Source organism: Neoarius graeffei, chromosome 6 (assembly GCF_027579695.1).
Source record: "Neoarius graeffei isolate fNeoGra1 chromosome 6, fNeoGra1.pri, whole genome shotgun sequence".
Taxonomy (NCBI): Eukaryota; Metazoa; Chordata; class Actinopteri; order Siluriformes; family Ariidae; genus Neoarius; species Neoarius graeffei.
This window is the reverse complement of record NC_083574.1, coordinates 105,482,389-105,498,759: the sequence shown is the minus strand read 5'-3', so window position 1 is coordinate 105,498,759 and position 16,371 is coordinate 105,482,389. Positions and strand designations below refer to the sequence as shown.

At 45.2% G+C, this 16,371-nt stretch overlaps 1 protein-coding gene across 1 annotated transcript in view; it reads right to left on the bottom strand.

Moving 5' to 3' along the window:
- Nucleotides 1–938: 938 nt before the first annotated feature.
- Nucleotides 939–16,371, bottom strand: part of LOC132887606 (long-chain fatty acid transport protein 2-like) — a 59,987-nt gene continuing 44,554 nt past the window's right edge. The window contains exons 6-11 of the mRNA XM_060923073.1: nucleotides 14,489–14,683; nucleotides 13,018–13,108; nucleotides 12,244–12,442; nucleotides 11,840–11,937; nucleotides 11,608–11,738; nucleotides 939–1,115 (exon numbers count right to left, since the gene is read on the bottom strand). Coding sequence (XP_060779056.1) covers nucleotides 939–1,115; nucleotides 11,608–11,738; nucleotides 11,840–11,937; nucleotides 12,244–12,442; nucleotides 13,018–13,108; nucleotides 14,489–14,683 — 891 coding nt within the window. The remainder of the gene's footprint in view (nucleotides 1,116–11,607; nucleotides 11,739–11,839; nucleotides 11,938–12,243; nucleotides 12,443–13,017; nucleotides 13,109–14,488; nucleotides 14,684–16,371) is intronic.

Here is a 16,371-nt window from a genome sequence, read left to right as displayed (position 1 = left end):
ACAGGTGTACAAAGCTTTCACACTAACCTGATATAAAATGTTCCCCACATGCATAGGACTGTTTTTATCATCCAATCTTTCCATTTAACTGCAGCTCACCATTTTTCTTGTCTTTCTGGGTTCACTGGGAAGTGGTGAAGAGTTAAACCAGGCTTATCTCCACGTCTGTTATTACATCCAAAAGCACTACAGGTCTTTGGCATTGATCTTTTTGATGGAATTTTACAAAGATATTTGCTTACAATTGCTCATGTACACTTGTGCCAGTCGTTATCAAACACAAAGCCTGCCCGGTAACATAGCCATGTAAACAAATCTGCAGTTGCAATGATGTCATGTGAAAGTCCTCTATTATAGTTGTGTAAATCCTCACAGCTCCCCCTGCTGGATGATTTATTGTTTGGCTCAAATGTTGTGTCTTTGTGATGTAACAATTTTAGTGACTAAAATATTTTCTCACAGTCACCAAAGTCCATTTCTGCTCCAAGAACATCAATATCATCACCTTCATTATCATTTATACAGAAAACCTGTTTCCATCTTCCTTCTTTACATAATGTTTTATCTGTAGACCAACTTTTCTACCTCGGCCATGAAACACCTTTTTTGTGATGATTTTAAGCATTTGTGAAATCTTGGGCTTTTCCATTCACTTAATTTAATTGATTAATTGGAATCAAAGAGTTGGATGGAAATCAAGAAAGAATGAAAACTGCAATTATTAAAAATTGTATTCATTCTTAATTCATTCAGTTATTAATTATATTTTTTATTAAAAAGCTTCATTTATTTAATTTATTGAATCAATTCCCTTTTTGCAATCTTACACATGTTCTGTCTGGCTCTTATGGCACTGTACATTTTTAGGTGTTTTTCATAACATGCCAAGTGCATCTGAGACCATGAACATGATTTAGGAATTGAGAGAGAGAGAGTGTTCAGATTCTGATCTCCCCTGATATGATAGCGTTGTAGTGCATGTGTGTGAGGGCGACGTAGCTCTTGCTGCTCTCCTGCAGAAAGTAGATGGGCAGACTCATTTTCCCAGGATCAAATCCATCCTTCATTAGAGACATTTTCACCTGTTTAAATGTCCCAGTCAGCTCCATGCTCCTCTGGAACAACAACAACAGTAATAGTAATAATAATACAGCCCTAAATCAGAAAACGTCAGGACGGTGAGGAAAATGCAAATAAAAAAGACAGCAATGATTTGTAAATGTACTTTGATTTATATTTCATTGTAGACAGAATTAACCTGAAATATTTCATGTTTTGTTGGTCAACTTCATTTCATTTGTTAATTGACATCCATTCCTGCATTTCAGTCCTGCAACACATTCCAAAAAAAGTTGGGACGGGGAAATTTAGGGCAAGTAATGAGGTAAAAAACTTAAATAATGATGTGAAACAGGTGATGTCAACAGGTGACTGTAATCATGATTTGGTACAAAATCAGTCTCCAGGAAAGGCCAAGTCTTTGAGGAGCAAAGATGGGCCGAGGATCTCCAGTTTATCAACAAATGCATGAGAAAATTATTGAAGTGTTTAAAAACAATGTTCCTCAGAGAAAGATAGGAAGGGATTTGGATATTTCACCCTCTACGGTGCATAATATCATTAAACCATTCAAGGAATCTGGAGGAATTTCGGTCTGTAAAGGGCACAAGCCTAATCTGACCCCTGTGATCTCCAATCCCTCAGATGGCACTGCCTCAAGAACCATCATTCATCTACAGCTGATAGAACCACATGGGCTCAGGATTACTTTGGAAAACTTTTATCAAGTTACAATACAGAGTTACATCCACAAACACCAGTTAAAACTTTACTGTGCAAAAAGGAAGCCTTATGTTAATTATGTCCAGAAGCGCCATCGACTTCTCTGGGCTCGGAGGCATCTGGGATGGACCATCACACAGTGGGAACATGTATTGTGATCAGAGGAATCAGTATTCCAGGTCTTTTTTGGAAGAAATGGACGCTGTGTGCTCCAGACCAAAGAGGAAAAGGACTATCCAGACTGTTACCAGGAACAAGTCCAAAAGTCAGGGTGTGTCATGGTATGGGGTTGGGTCAGTGCCCTTGGCAAAGGTAACTTGCACTTCTGTGATGGAGCATTAATGCAGAAAAGTACACTGAGATTTTGGAGCAACATCTGCTGCCTTCAAAACGATGTCTTTTCCAGGGAGTTTTCAACAGGACAATGCAAAAGGAATGGAAACATTATAAAGTAGTAAATGCTTTACTGTCTCAACTTTTTTTGAAATGAAATAATAATAATAATATTCAAAGTGTTTATTGTCATATGCACAGTAAGGAACATGTCTTCCTGCACAATGAAGTTCTTAGTTTGTCATCCCCCATGAATGGCAAATTACAACAATAGATAGGTGGAAGAAATAATACAAAGTAAAAGCAATATAGTGCAAAATAAAACACGGTATAATACAAAATAAAATTAATGTAGTATAAAATAAGGGTAATATAGTGCAAAATAGGCAGTATAATACAAAAATAAGAATGATAGAATGTAGCAGTGAAAAAGGGCAGTAGTGTGCAAACAAATGTAAACAGATGTAAACAGTCAAGGACAGTTTACAGGGAGGTAGTCCATGGTTATAGACTCCTGTCAGCTGTTCAGGAGTCTGATGGCGGTGGGAAAGAAAGAGTTCTTTAATCTGACAGTCCTGCATTTCACACTTCTGTACCTCTGGCCTGAGGGCAGAAGTGTGAACCATCCATGCTGGGGGTGGGTGGCGTCTTTGAGGATGGAGGCAACTCTCCCGTGGACTCTGCAGTGGTAGATGCTCTGGAGAGAGGGCAGTTGAGTTCTGGTGATCCTTACAGCAGTCTTCACCACTCTCTGTAGGCATTTGTGGTCCATAGCCATAGTGCTGCCATACCACACAGTGATGCAGCTGGTCAGGATGCTCTCAATCGCACAACTGTAGAAGTTGCTGAGGATCTTGGGTGACATACCAAACTCCCTCAGCCTCCACAGAAAGTACAGCCACTGTTGAGCCTTCCTAACCAGCTGTGTGGTTTTAGGTGTCCACATGAGGTCCTCACTGATGTGAACACCCAGATATTTGGAGCTGCTCACCCTCTCCACCTCAAGCTCCTGGATGAACAGTGGCCGATGAGGTCTCTTCTCCTTCCTCATGTCCATTATCATCTCCTTCGTCTTGTCCATTTTGAGGGTGAGGTGGTTGTCCTCACGCCATGACATCAGACTGGCCACCTCCCGCCTGTAGGCCACTTCATCTCCGCCAGTGATGCGTCCTATCACTGCGGTGTCGTCCACGAACTTCAGGATGATGTTGTCTTTGTGGGAGGTGACACAGTCATGGGTGAACAGGGTGTACAGGATGGGGCTGAGGATGCATCCCTGCGGGGTGCCAATGTTTGTGATAATGCTGGCTGAAGTCTTATTACCAATCCTGACAGTCTGGGGCCTACCAGTCAGGAAGTCGAGGAGCCAGTCATAGAGGGTGGGGTGCAAACCAAGTGTGGACAGTTTATGGGTGAGTTTGTGGGGGATGACCATGTTGACGGCGGAGCTGTAGTCAACAAAAAGCATTCTGATGTAGGAGTCTTTGTTTTCCAAGTGGGACAGGGAATAATGGAGGGCAGCAGCAATAGCGTCTGAGGTGGACCTGTTGGACCTGTAGGCATACTGCAGGGGGTTCAGGGTGTCTGGTATAATGCTCTGGATGTGGGCCAGTACCACTCTCTCGAAGCACTTTGAGATTATTGGAATGAGTGCTATCGGCCTGTAGTCATTCAGGCAGGTAGGTGGGCTCTTCTTGGGAAGGGGGATGATGGCTGTGGTCTTCAAGCAGGAGGGAACGGTGCTCTGGCTGAGGGAAAGGTTGAAGATAGCGGTGAAAACATCAGCCAGCTCATTGGCACATGCACTGTGTGTTAGGACTTGGACTGTTTTGGCCTCTAGAGGCCGCTGTTATTTCCTTTTCGTGTCATGTTTATTTTGGCCTCTAGAGGCCACCACTGTTCCTGTGTTTTGTGTTTTTGTTAATTGCCTGTTTAGTCCTAATTATCTTCACCTGTGTCCTTAATTAGTTTGTGTATTTATACCCCTGAGTTCAGTCCTCTTGTCACGGAGTCTTTATGCTGTTATGTTTATCTCCAGTTTCCTCTGTACCGTGTTCTTTGTTTTGCACTTTGCTTTTCTGGTTTTTTGGCTTTTGTTTTGTACCTTTTGGATATTTTTATTTTTGTGATCTTCTGAGCTTTTGCATTTTTGCCTTTTCCTTTTTGGACTTTGAACTTTTGATATTTTATTTTTCCCTTTGTCTTCCCAGTATTGGATTATACTCTTTGTTTTTGTTTTTTTGTTTTGCCCTGTATATAGTGTATATAGTATAAATAAACCTTTTGATACTTTTTCTACTTCCGCCTCACGCCTCTGCATTTGAGTCATCCCCCTGGTGGCCTAGTGGGGGTTTGCTGGATTATCACACCAACGAACCAGGTTCGAATCCCAGCAAAACCCTAACAGAAAGACTCCGTCATGACCGACTCAGCAGAGGCTGCTTCAACTGTCTACCCGGCCAACCTTCAGGGAATTACGGCAGCTTTGACACGCTTCGGAGCAACCATGGACGCTCATGGACGTACGCTCACCAGCCAACGTGAGGCCCTTGCTCACCACGAGGAACTGCTTCAGCAAATCGGGAAAACCCTGGCACAGCTGACATCTCTGCCTGCATCTCCTGATCCAGCTCCCGCTCCTGTGCCTCCTGCCATGCTGCCTTCTTCACCTTGCGAACGCAGCCTTCCTGCACCACAGAGGTACGACGGCAAGCACAGTGAGTGCCGAGAGTTCCTTACCCAGTGTCAACTCACCTTTGAGCTTCAGCCTACCACCTACACTACGGATCGCCGCAAGATTGCCTTTGTGATCACCTTATTAGCTGGTAAGGCGCGAGCCTGGGCTACTGCTATCTGGCAAAGACAGGGACCTGAGTGCCTTGATTTCCAGCTGTTCTCTGAAGAGATGCTTCGGGTCTTCGATCAGGCGGACATCAGTACCGACGCAGCCCGAAAGCTCATGTCCATCCGGCAAGGAGGAAGCGTCGCAGATTACGCCATCTCGTTCCAAACGCTCGCAGCAGTAAGTGGATGGAACGAGACTGCCCTGGTGTCAGCCTTCCATCATGGTCTGGCCTCTATTGGATGCCCAAGTGACCTTGAAAACCTCATCTCACATGCTATTCGTCTGGACAACAGGATGAGAGAACGCCACCAAGCCTTGAGCCCCCCCAGCCTCCCTACCTCTACCTGGAGACCATCTACCTCCTTCAGTGACTGTCCAGAACCCATGCAAGTGGGTCGTACTTGCCTCTCCGCATCTGAGAGGGAGCGCAGAAGGAGGGACAAGTGCTGCATCTACTGTGGCAAGCCTGGTCACTTCTGAGCATCATGTCCCGAACTCTTGGGAAAAGGACCGCCCCGTCCAGCCGAGGGAGGGTTGTGACGGGGCCTACCCTCTCTCCCGGACTCCCTGGCCAAGGAATCTACATCCCGGTCTCCATCTCCTGGGGTGAGTCTGTCCACTCTTGTCAAGCTTTGTTAGACTCAGGGGCGGCTGGGAACTTTATGGATATTCACTTCGCCCAAAGCATCAATATTCCGACTGCACCTCTTGATGTCCCACTGTCTGTGTCTGCCCTCGATGGCCAAGCGTTAGGTGATGGAAGAGTCACCCAAGTTACTTCTCCAGTCTTCCTCCAGTCTCAAGGTCACAAGGAAGAAATATCCCTGCACCTGATTCCTTCACCTGAGTTCCCAGTTATTCTAGGTCTTCCTTGGCTTACTCGCCATAACCCTCGCATAGACTGGGTAACAAGCCAGGTTGTGGAATGGGGCCCTGCATGCCATGCCTCTTGTCTGCTCTCTAGCTCTCCTGTGTCTCCTGCCGAGCCCCCTGATCTCACCGAGTTATCTCAAGTTCCCACAGAGTACTGGGATCTCAAGGAGGTATTCAGCAAGAGCAGGGCCGCCGTTCTTCCTCCGCACCGGGCTTACGACTGTGCCATCGACTTGCTCCCTGGGACTACCCCTCCTCATGGCAGACTGTTTTCCCTCTCTCAGCCAGAACGCAAGGCCATGGAAGAATACCTCAAAGACGCCCTGGTCTCTGGGTTCATTCGACCCTCCACCTCACCTGCTGGTGCTGGCTTCTTCTTTGTCGGCAAGAAGGATGGGGGGCTCCGACCATGTATTGACTACAGGGGCCTGAACAAGATCACTGTGCGCAACCGATATCCCCTTCCGCTGATGTCCACTGCTTTCGACCTGCTCCAAGGCGCCACCGTCTTCACCAAGTTGGACCTACGGAACGCATACCACCTCATCTGTATCCGACAGGGAGACGAGTGGAAGACTGCCTTTAACACCCCGTCTGGGCACTACGAATACCAGGTGATGCCCTTCGGACTCACCAACGCACCAGGTGTTTTTCAGGCCCTAATCAACGACGTCTTAAGGGACATGATTAACCTGTACGTTTTTGTCTACCTCGACGACATCCTTATCTTCTCCAAGACCGTGCAGGAGCACCGCCACCATGTCCGCCAGGTTCTCCAGAGGCTGCTACAGAACAATCTGTTCGCCAAGGCCCAGAAATGCGAATTTCATGTTCCCGAGGTCTCCTTTCTGGGATTTATTGTACGGACAGGCCAACTCCAAATGGACCCTGCCAAGACCCTGGCCGTCCGGGATTGGCCTACTCCCAAGTCCGTTAAGGAGGTTCAGCGGTTCTTAGGATTCGCTAACTTCTACCGCAAGTTCATCAGGAACTTCAGTTCTGTGGCAGCACCCATGTCAGACCTCACCAAAGGGACAGGTGGATCTTATGGCTGGTCTCCTCAGGCGGAAAAGGCGTTCAGAGACCTCAAGGACCGCTTCTGCACGGCACCCATTCTGGTCCTTCCGGACACCTCCCAACCATTCATCGTGGAGGTGGACGCCTCGGACAGTGGTGTCGGCGCGGTGCTCTCTCAACGTTCGGAAGGAAAGCTGCACCCCTGCGCTTACTTCTCCCACCGCCTGAGTCCTGCGGAGTCCCGGTACGATGTGGGGGATCGAGAACTGCTAGCGGTCAAACTGGCCCTTGAGGAGTGGAGGCACTGGCTGGAGGGAGTGCAACATCCATTCCTGGTTTGGACTGACCACAAGAACCTGTAGTACCTCCAGCAAGCCAAGAGACTTAACCCTCGACAGGCTAGGTGGGCCCTGTTTTTCAGTCGGTTTGACTTCACCCTCTCGTACCACCCCGGCTCCAAGAACACCAAACCTGACGCACTGTCCAGGCTGTTCTCTGCCACTAACAGGGAGAATGAAGTCGGGCCTATTATCCCTGTGTCCCGGATTGTGGCCCCTGTCCGCTGGGGTATTGAGGAGGCTGTCCGACGAGCCCAACGCCAGGACCCCGGTCCTGGGACGGGGCCACCGGGCCTCTTGTACGACCCACATCAAGCCCGGGCCAAGGTTCTCCAGTGGGGTCACTCTTCCCCTCTCACCGCCCACCCGGGAGCTCGGAGGACCCTGGACTTCCTGAAAAGACGCTTCTGGTGGCCTAACATGGAGCAGGAAGTAAGGTCATTTGTCCTGTCCTGTGAGGTTTGCACCAGAACCAAGAACCCACGACAGCGTCCCCAGGGTCTCCTGCATCCTCTGACCATTCCCCGGCGTCCCTGGTCCCACGTGGCAGTCGACTTCATCACGGGTCTCCCTGAGTCACAAGGTAACACGGTCATTTTGGTCATTGTTGACAGATTCTCCAAGGCCTGCCGCTTCATACCACTGTGCAAACTCCCCTCTGCTCTTGAAACAGCGAAACTTTTGTTTAATCATGTCTTCCAAGTCTTTGGTCTTCCACAGGACATCGTCTCAGACCGAGGGCCCCAGTTCTCCTCCCGAGTGTGGCACAGGTTCTGCAAGGTCATCGGAGCCACTGCCAGCCTCTCCTCTGGGTTTCACCCACAGTCCAATTGTCAGACGGAGAGGCTCAACCAGGACCTGGAAACCACCCTGCGAGGCCTGGCTATGGATAACCCGACATCGTGGAGCACCTGGCTGCCATGGGCAGAGTACGCCCACAACACCCTGCAGTCATCGGCCACCAAGCTGTCGCCATTCCAGTGCCAATTCGGGTTCCAGCCACCTCTGTTCCCGGACCAGGAGGAGGACGCGGGGGTGCCCTTGGTCAACCAATATGTGAGACGGTGTCGCAAGACCTGGAGTAAGGTCAGGAAGACCCTCATACAGACCTCCAGAACCAACCAGACTCAGGCCAACCGCCATAGAAGACCTGCACACACTTTCCGCCCTGGGCAGCGGGTTTGGCTGTCCACTAAGGACCTTCCGATGCGGGTGGAGAACCGCAAGCTTGCTCCTCGCTACATTGGCCCCTTCAAGGTGGTGCGCAGGGTGAACCCTGTCTCCTACCGGCTCCAGTTGCCCCGGACTCTGAGGATCAACCCCACTTTCCATGTTTCCCTGTTGCGGCCCGTACTGACGTCTACGTATGCCCCTGCCCCTAGGAACCCCCCACCCCCCTGCATCTTCCAGGGGCAGACTGTGTTCACTGTGCATCGCCTGCTTGACTCCCGCCGGGTCCGCGGCGGCTTGCAATATCTGGTGGACTGGGAGGGCTATGGTCCTGAGGAGCACTGCTGGGTTCCTGCTCGGGATGTCCTTGATAAAGAACTATGTCGGGACTTCCATTCGGCCCATCCGGATCGCCCTGGGAACGTCAGGAGACGCTCCTAGAGGGGGGGGTCCTGTTAGGACTTGGACTGTTTTGGCCTCTAGAGGCCGCTGTTATTTCCTTTTCGTGTCATGTTTATTTTGGCCTCTAGAGGACGCCACTGTTCCTGTGTTTTGTGTTTTTGTTAATTGCCTGTTTAGTCCTAATTATCTTCACCTGTGTCCTTAATTAGTTTGTGTATTTATACCCGAGTTCAGTCCTCTTGTCACGGAGTCTTTATGCTGTTATGTTTATCTCCAGTTTCCTCTGTACCGTGTTCTTTGTTTTGCACTTTGCTTTTCTGGTTTTTTGGCTTTTGTTTTGTACCTTTAGATATTTTTATTTTTGTGATCTTCTGAGCTTTTGCATTTTTGCCTTTTCCTTTTTGGACTTTGAACTTTTGATATTTTATTTTTCCCTTTGTCTTCCCAGTATTGGATTATATTCTTTGTTTTTGTTTTTTTGTTTTGCCCTGTATATAGTGTATATAGTATAAATAAACCTTTTGATACTTTTTCTACTTCCGCCTCACGCCTCTGCATTTGAGTCATCCCCCTGGTGGCCTAGTGGGGGTTTGCTGGATTATCACACCAACGAACCAGGTTCGAATCCCAGCAAAACCCTAACACTGTGGCCCCACCCAGGGATGTTGTCTGGTCCTGCTGCCTTCCTGGGGTTGAGCTTCCTCAGAGCTTTGTGTACCTGGCCTAATGAGACTGTTGGTGGAGGGGAGGGGGGTTGGGTGCTTCAGGTGTGTGTGTGTGCCTCCTCTCTATGTTGTAGCTGGAGGCCTCAAAGTGAGCGTAAAAAGTGTTGTCATCCAGCAGGCTGTCTGTGGAGCTGATGGTGCTAGTGGTGGTCCTGTAGTCTGTGATGTGCTGCAGGCCTTGCCATATCCGCCTGGGGTCAGCAGTAGAATAGAAGCCGTCCAGCTTCTCTCTGTACTGTCTCTTGACCACTGTCATAGCTTTCCTCAGTCCATACTTCGGTGCTTTGTACTCCATCTCATTGCCTGGTCTAAATGCAAGAGAGCGAGCACACAGCATGTGTCATACCTGACTGTGTACCCAGGGCTTTTGGTTGGGGAACTTCCTGATCTGTATGGTGGGCATGATGTTGCAGACACGTGCTGATATACCCAGTCACATACTCAGCATAGTCCTGTCTGCTGACAGAAGAGTCTTCCAAAGTGGCTGCAGCTTTAAACACATCCCAGTCTGTCCAAGCAAAACAGTCCTGCAGGGTGCTCTCAGTCTCTGGACTCCAGAGTTTGACTTGTTTGTTGACAGGGTTTGTTTGTTTTAGTCTTTGTCTGTAGGCCGGTTAGAGGAACAAAGAGATGTGGTCCGAGTGTCCGAAGTGGGGGTGGGGTGCAGCCCTGTATGCACAGTGCATGTTGCTGTAAACATGGTCCAGTGTGTTCTTATCACGGGTGGGGATGTCCACATGTTGATAATATTTAGGGAATACAGTCCATAAATTGCACTGATTAAAGTTGCCGGCGATGATAAAAACGGCGTCAGGATGAGCCGTCTCTAACACGCTGATGTTGTCGTGGAGTTTGCTGAGTGATGCTGTGTAGTTAACTCATGGGGGGATGTAAACAATGGCCAAAAACACAGCAGTGAATTCCCTTGGTAGATAATAGGGACGGCATTTCAGCAGTGACAGCTCCACATCTGGCGAACAGTGCTTATAGACAGACGGTCTGTATATCTCCACACCAAGAGTTGTTAATAAACACACACACACACACCTCCCCCTTTAGCCTTACCAGAGGCTGCAGCCTGGTTTCCTCGGTGTACAGAGTGAGTCTGTAGCTGAATGGCACATTCTGGGACTTTGTCTGAGAGCCAGGTCTCAGTGAAAATTAGAGCACAGCACTCTCTTATTTCCCGCTGTGCTGTGATTCTGGCTCTTAGTTCATCCAGTTTGTTTTCTAGAGACCACATGTTGGCTAGCAGGAGGCTAGGTAGTGGTGGTCAGCTAGCATGAGCTTTTAGCCTAGCATGGAGCCCCACCCTTGCCTTACTTGCGTCGCCATCTCCAGAGCACTCTCCTGGGGTCAGCATGCTCACTCGGGCTTGGTGCTTCAGGGCCTTCCTGGGGCTGGTGGTGGCTGCGGGAGCGAACAAAGAGTTGGAGCTCCGGTGGTATAAAACCAGTAAATTCCAAATGGCTGTGTGTGTTGGCAATATCCAGCAGTGCCTGTCTGTTATATGTTAGCAGTGCATGACATTTGTGCACTGCAGAAAAAACAGAAAATACATAAAGAAGAAAAAGCTGGCATTCGAGAGCGAAGCGAGCAAACACGTCTGCCTCGAGGGGCGCCGTGCTGAAGGCATGCTGAAGTCACTTTTCTGAATTTATGTGCCTGTTATTTATTTATAATTAATTCACTAATGGCTGGATTGTTTCCAGTAAAGCATTAAATCAGTGTCCTGTACTCGCTAATAACAGCTCGCATGCTAGTTCACTAACTAGCCACATTGATGTTGCACGAGTAGACATGAATTGTGCAGTTAGCTTCTTTAAACATCTGGGCCTGATTAAACCTCAGCACTCCTGACTTTGGACATGTTTTTAGCCCTTTGTTAGGACCGGAGAGGACTAAATGTCCTCCTAATGACTGAGTTAGTGTCAAATGGCCTATCAAATTTTAAAATCACAGCATTTGTTGGATTAAAAACAAAAGAGCGAAAGATTTCCTTTTATTTACTGAGGTTAAGGTTGGGGTTCAGTCTGGAATCTTGCATTAATTAGCTACAATGCTCATCATGTCAATAAAAGGTCCTTACAATGATAGAAAATGTTTGTGTGTGTGTGTGTACCAGGATGCGTATGAAGCGTGGCTGGGCGTATGCAGGCAGGAAGTTGGTGACATGATTGAAAGCTTTTTTGCAATCAAACTCTTGCTGCTCCTTTATTGTCAATGCTGCCATGCCGACACGCCCCTCATGACCTTTAATACAAACACACACACTGTTGGAAACACAGTCAACATGGCTGAATATTAACAATAAGATGAAATATGATTTTATGATTGTAATGTTTTTTTTTTACCTGGAACCTCAACACCGTACACAGTCACATCTTCAACAAAATCCAGCACTGAAATAATGTCAGCCACTTCAGTCGTGGCCACGTTCTCTCCTTTCCATCTGCACCATCAACAGTGACACGTCACAACCTCAAAACCCAGAGAGCCCGAGTTCCCTCTCTGATCTTTGTTCTGATGTAATATTGTGGGAGGGGCTTTGGTTATAATATAATATTTTGGGAAGGGCTTTGGATATGATATAATATTTTGAGAATAGTTAATGGATTGGGAGGGGGCTTTGGTTATGATGTAATATTCTGCGAGGGGTTTTGGTTGGGATCTTTGGTCCTAAAGTATGTCTGTTCCTTTTTTTCTATTGAACAGCACCTCAGTTTCACCTCTCTCTCTCTCTCTCTCACACACACACCTGAAAGTGTCTCCAACCCGGTCCTGGAAGTACACAAAGCCATGGTGGTCCATCCTCATCAAGTCTCCACTGTTCAGATAAACGTCCCCATCCTCAAACACGTTACGCAGCTTCTTCTTCTCTGTTTGTTCTGGATTTCCTGCATATCCTGCAAATGGAGTGATCTCAGTGATCTTACAGACCAGGAGCCCTGTTTCACCTGCACGCACGCGCACACACACACACACACACACACACACACATTTTTATTTAAATTGCTGTTGTAACAACAAAACCATGAAAGCTATTAATTATAATTTACAAAATATGTCTCTCCTAGTTTCTCAAATTGTTATGGTCTAGTCTCTCTTGGTTCCCCTAGTTTCTTGGTTCTAGACTCTCCTAGTCCCCTAAATTCTTAAGGTCTGTTAGGTCTGTCCTAATTCCCCTATTATCATAATCTCTCCTAATTCCATTTAAACTGGAGGAAAATTAATTACTCTCAGAGCTCCTTATGTTTGATGTTTTCTACTTTGCTGTTCCACGTTCTCCTGGTTGCCCAAGATTCACACCTGTACGCTGAGTTGCTATAGTTTCTTAACATAGACAATATTGTGAAACTACAGGAGCACCATGTCTCGACTTGCAGTCTCTCCTGCTTCCCCTTGATTCTCTGGACAATAAGAATTACTCATAATCATTCGAGCATATTCTCCTGCTGTCTCTATTTTAAAGCTTATTAATATTCATCACACAGTCATGATTGATGAACAAGGTGTTATCTATCAGTCTCACCTGTAGGGACAGGGACACAGCGCCCTCTGCTGTCCCGCACCGGCCCCTGTACCTCAGGATCATACTGAATCAGTGAATGAGGAGACAATTTCTGCACGGAGACAGTTGGTACAGCATTTACTACAAAGTTATAATCCATGTAGATTGTCCCTGAAACTGAAGACCCTGTTGACCCTTTTATTTATATTAACAGGAAAGGAGGAATTTTATTTAATCATATTATTTCCTATAATCTTATTTCTTATTTTGTTTATTTTGGGGATCAACATTTTTAGCTAGCTACTGCCAATTTCCCATTATCACTCCTTATGAAACATCTTTACAAACAGTTTTATTAATCAGGTGAGTGATTAGCAGGCTAGTTTACAAGGCATCTTTCTTAGAGGTAAGATACAGAAGACCAGGGATCGACATTAACGGCAGTCCGACTGTTGAGGACAACCAAATGTTTGGTCCAGATGAATCAAATCCACATCAGCCTGTTCGAAGGGACGAGCTGAATATTTGCTGAAAATCACCATTTTTATAGTAATTTTTTGAGTTACAGCAGTAAAGTTCCAACAAAACGAGTTCAGTCCCCTAAGTGATCCAGCTGTGTTATTGTTTATGGAATTCTGGGGAAGCCGAGTACAGCAGGTGTGTGTAAAAATAACCATGGCATAATATCTAATTACAGATTATTAGACTTCATCGAAATCAGAGAAATGGTGATCAAATACCTCAATAAAATAAATATCCGTGGTGAATCTTCATTTCATTCAGACATTCATTGTATTCGTCTTTTGTATGGTTCACATTAACCATCACAAATGTGGTAAAATATTTCGGGGGAATTTTACGACACTGCTGAGCTCACTGATGGTTTGTTTTCATTCACAGTATGATTCTGTCCGCCTTGTCATGTCCAACTCGTCTTCTTTAAATTAATTTATACTTCAGGTTTTACTAATCAGGATTAATCAGGATTTAACTTTATTTCCTCCAGAAGCTTTGAATTTGGGTGAGTCTAACTCTTAAAACTGCAGATCAGGTAATGGGTTAGAACACACACACCATAATGGGGCACTGGATAGTTTCTGTTTATTGGTACAGTTAAAGTTTAAGTTTTATTGAAAAGTTATAAATCATTAAAGCATAATGATTATCATAACTATACCTGCTTTTTGATAAACTTTGTTAATCACTTTATTTTCAGTAAACTAGTACACAGGAATAAAAAGGTTATGGTCAGGATGAGTGAAAAATGTTGCTGTTTATCTGACTGGATGAGTGGATTAAAGAGTTAATGTTGAGCTCTGAAGACCAAATTTTTCAAATAATTTTGGCCATTTTTTATGTCCTCCATCAAAGCATTTTGAACCTCACTACTATATGACTTCAAACCCACACTAGAATAGTGTGTCATCGAACTAACCACCATGACACTGAGGCACTTGTGATGGTGTTTGTAAAGATCCATTGGCACACTCACCTTTTGGAGAAAGTTCACTTTGCCCACAGCGCTTACTTTCCCCACGTAGTTAAAGAAGCCCATGTTCCCATCAGACGCAGCGTAGAACTCTTTAATGTTTTTCACACCAAACCTGTGCTGAAATTCTTGCCACACATCAGCACGAAGTCCGTTTCCAATGGCCATTCGCACCTTACGCTGCCAGTCTGTCTCTTTCTGGGGAAACAGACAGTGTTACTCTGTGCAACAGTCGAGAAGAAATAAGTAGATCAGTGATGTCAAAATGAAATTGTCCCTGGGCCACGTCAGCATCTTTTGAGACCCAGAAGAAGCTGTAATCAACATTTGTAATTTTTTTTTTACTTATTTTGTTCCTTTTTAAAAATCTTATTATGTGCTACCAGTAATCTAGTCTCTGAAATTAGAATATGATGTTTCTAGGAAGAAGAGCTAACAGAAACTATTATTACCAGATTCTATAACTGCATTAAAGTGAATGCAGTATTGGGTAATAATATTTATTATACTGATTAGCCTATAAAAATGTTAATAATAATAATAATAATAATAATAAGGCATTCCTTTGTTTTGTCACATTTTATTAGATATCAGCTGCTGTGATGAGAAACCAGATCAGCCTGTTGTAGTGATGCACTTTTTCTGTTTCTGTCTGAAAGCTATGAGCCCGATAGCTGCATTATAAACACAGAGATATCGAGGTGAGAGAGGATGAAGTATTTATTTGAATCTTTGTCAGTGAAACTGCCATAAAGACATTTTATGGCAATGTTATTAATATGGAAAGATTGTTTGGTGATAGATTGTGCCTTAAATGATTAAATAAGAAATGAGCATCATCATTCAGTCATACTGCTGTCTGACATCCAAGTCATGGGCGTGTCACTGTCACCAGTTTAACTGTAGAGATCAAGAAAACAATCATGATTTTGTTGAGTAGCGTACATCACCTCATTCCACTGAAATTATTTCCTGGTTACACCACTGCCAGCACAACACATGATGTGCCTCTGAGTTTGAGTTTTGAGTTTCTTTGAGTTTATTGAGACCCTTTAGTCCCTTAATTATGAGGCTAATCTTCCATGGTTTAAACATAAATACATGTACACAAAACATACCTATACAGACACAACATTTACATTATGTCAATTAAAAGGTATCTGAGGTCAGAATTGTTTAAAATGTCTCATACAATCGATGGATCGATGGACTCTGAATTGTTTTTAGATGTGAGTGTCAAACCAGCTGAGGTAGAAACCAGAATACACGTGTATATGGCTGTTTACGGTAACAACTCTTCGGATGTGCAAAAAAAGGCTGTTGTTCGTCGAGTGTTAGTTCAGTACAGTGAGCTTGTGCATGCTGTATATACTGTATATAACAGTTATTCCATTAAATCGAGTCGTACATGAACTGATAGGCGACGAGGCACATAGCACCAAGTTATCTATAATCCATGTACAATGAGACTGAGTGGAATAACTGTTTTATTCTATTTGACATTTTATTCAAAATGTCCGACAGAATAATTTCTGCTTAGAATGTAAACAAACCAGCAAAATGACAGGAGCAACTTGTGAAAAATGTGATAATAATTCTTGAAAAATAAAAAAGGTACATTCTTACTATCAAATACTTTTTATTCCATATTTTGTTGCTTTTTTTTGTATTTCTGGGAGATTTCTTCTTTTTTAGGTTTTTTTTGGTGGTTGGCAAACCAACTTAAAAGGTGCATTACTGCCACCGACTGGGCTGGAGTGTGGAACAGGAGATATTGGGTGGAACTAGATTATTTTAGCTATTTCTGTTTCTTTTAAATACTTGATCATTTTTGTGATTTTGTTTTTGAGTGAAGTTTTTATTTCATCCCTGGTTGGTTCAGCAAC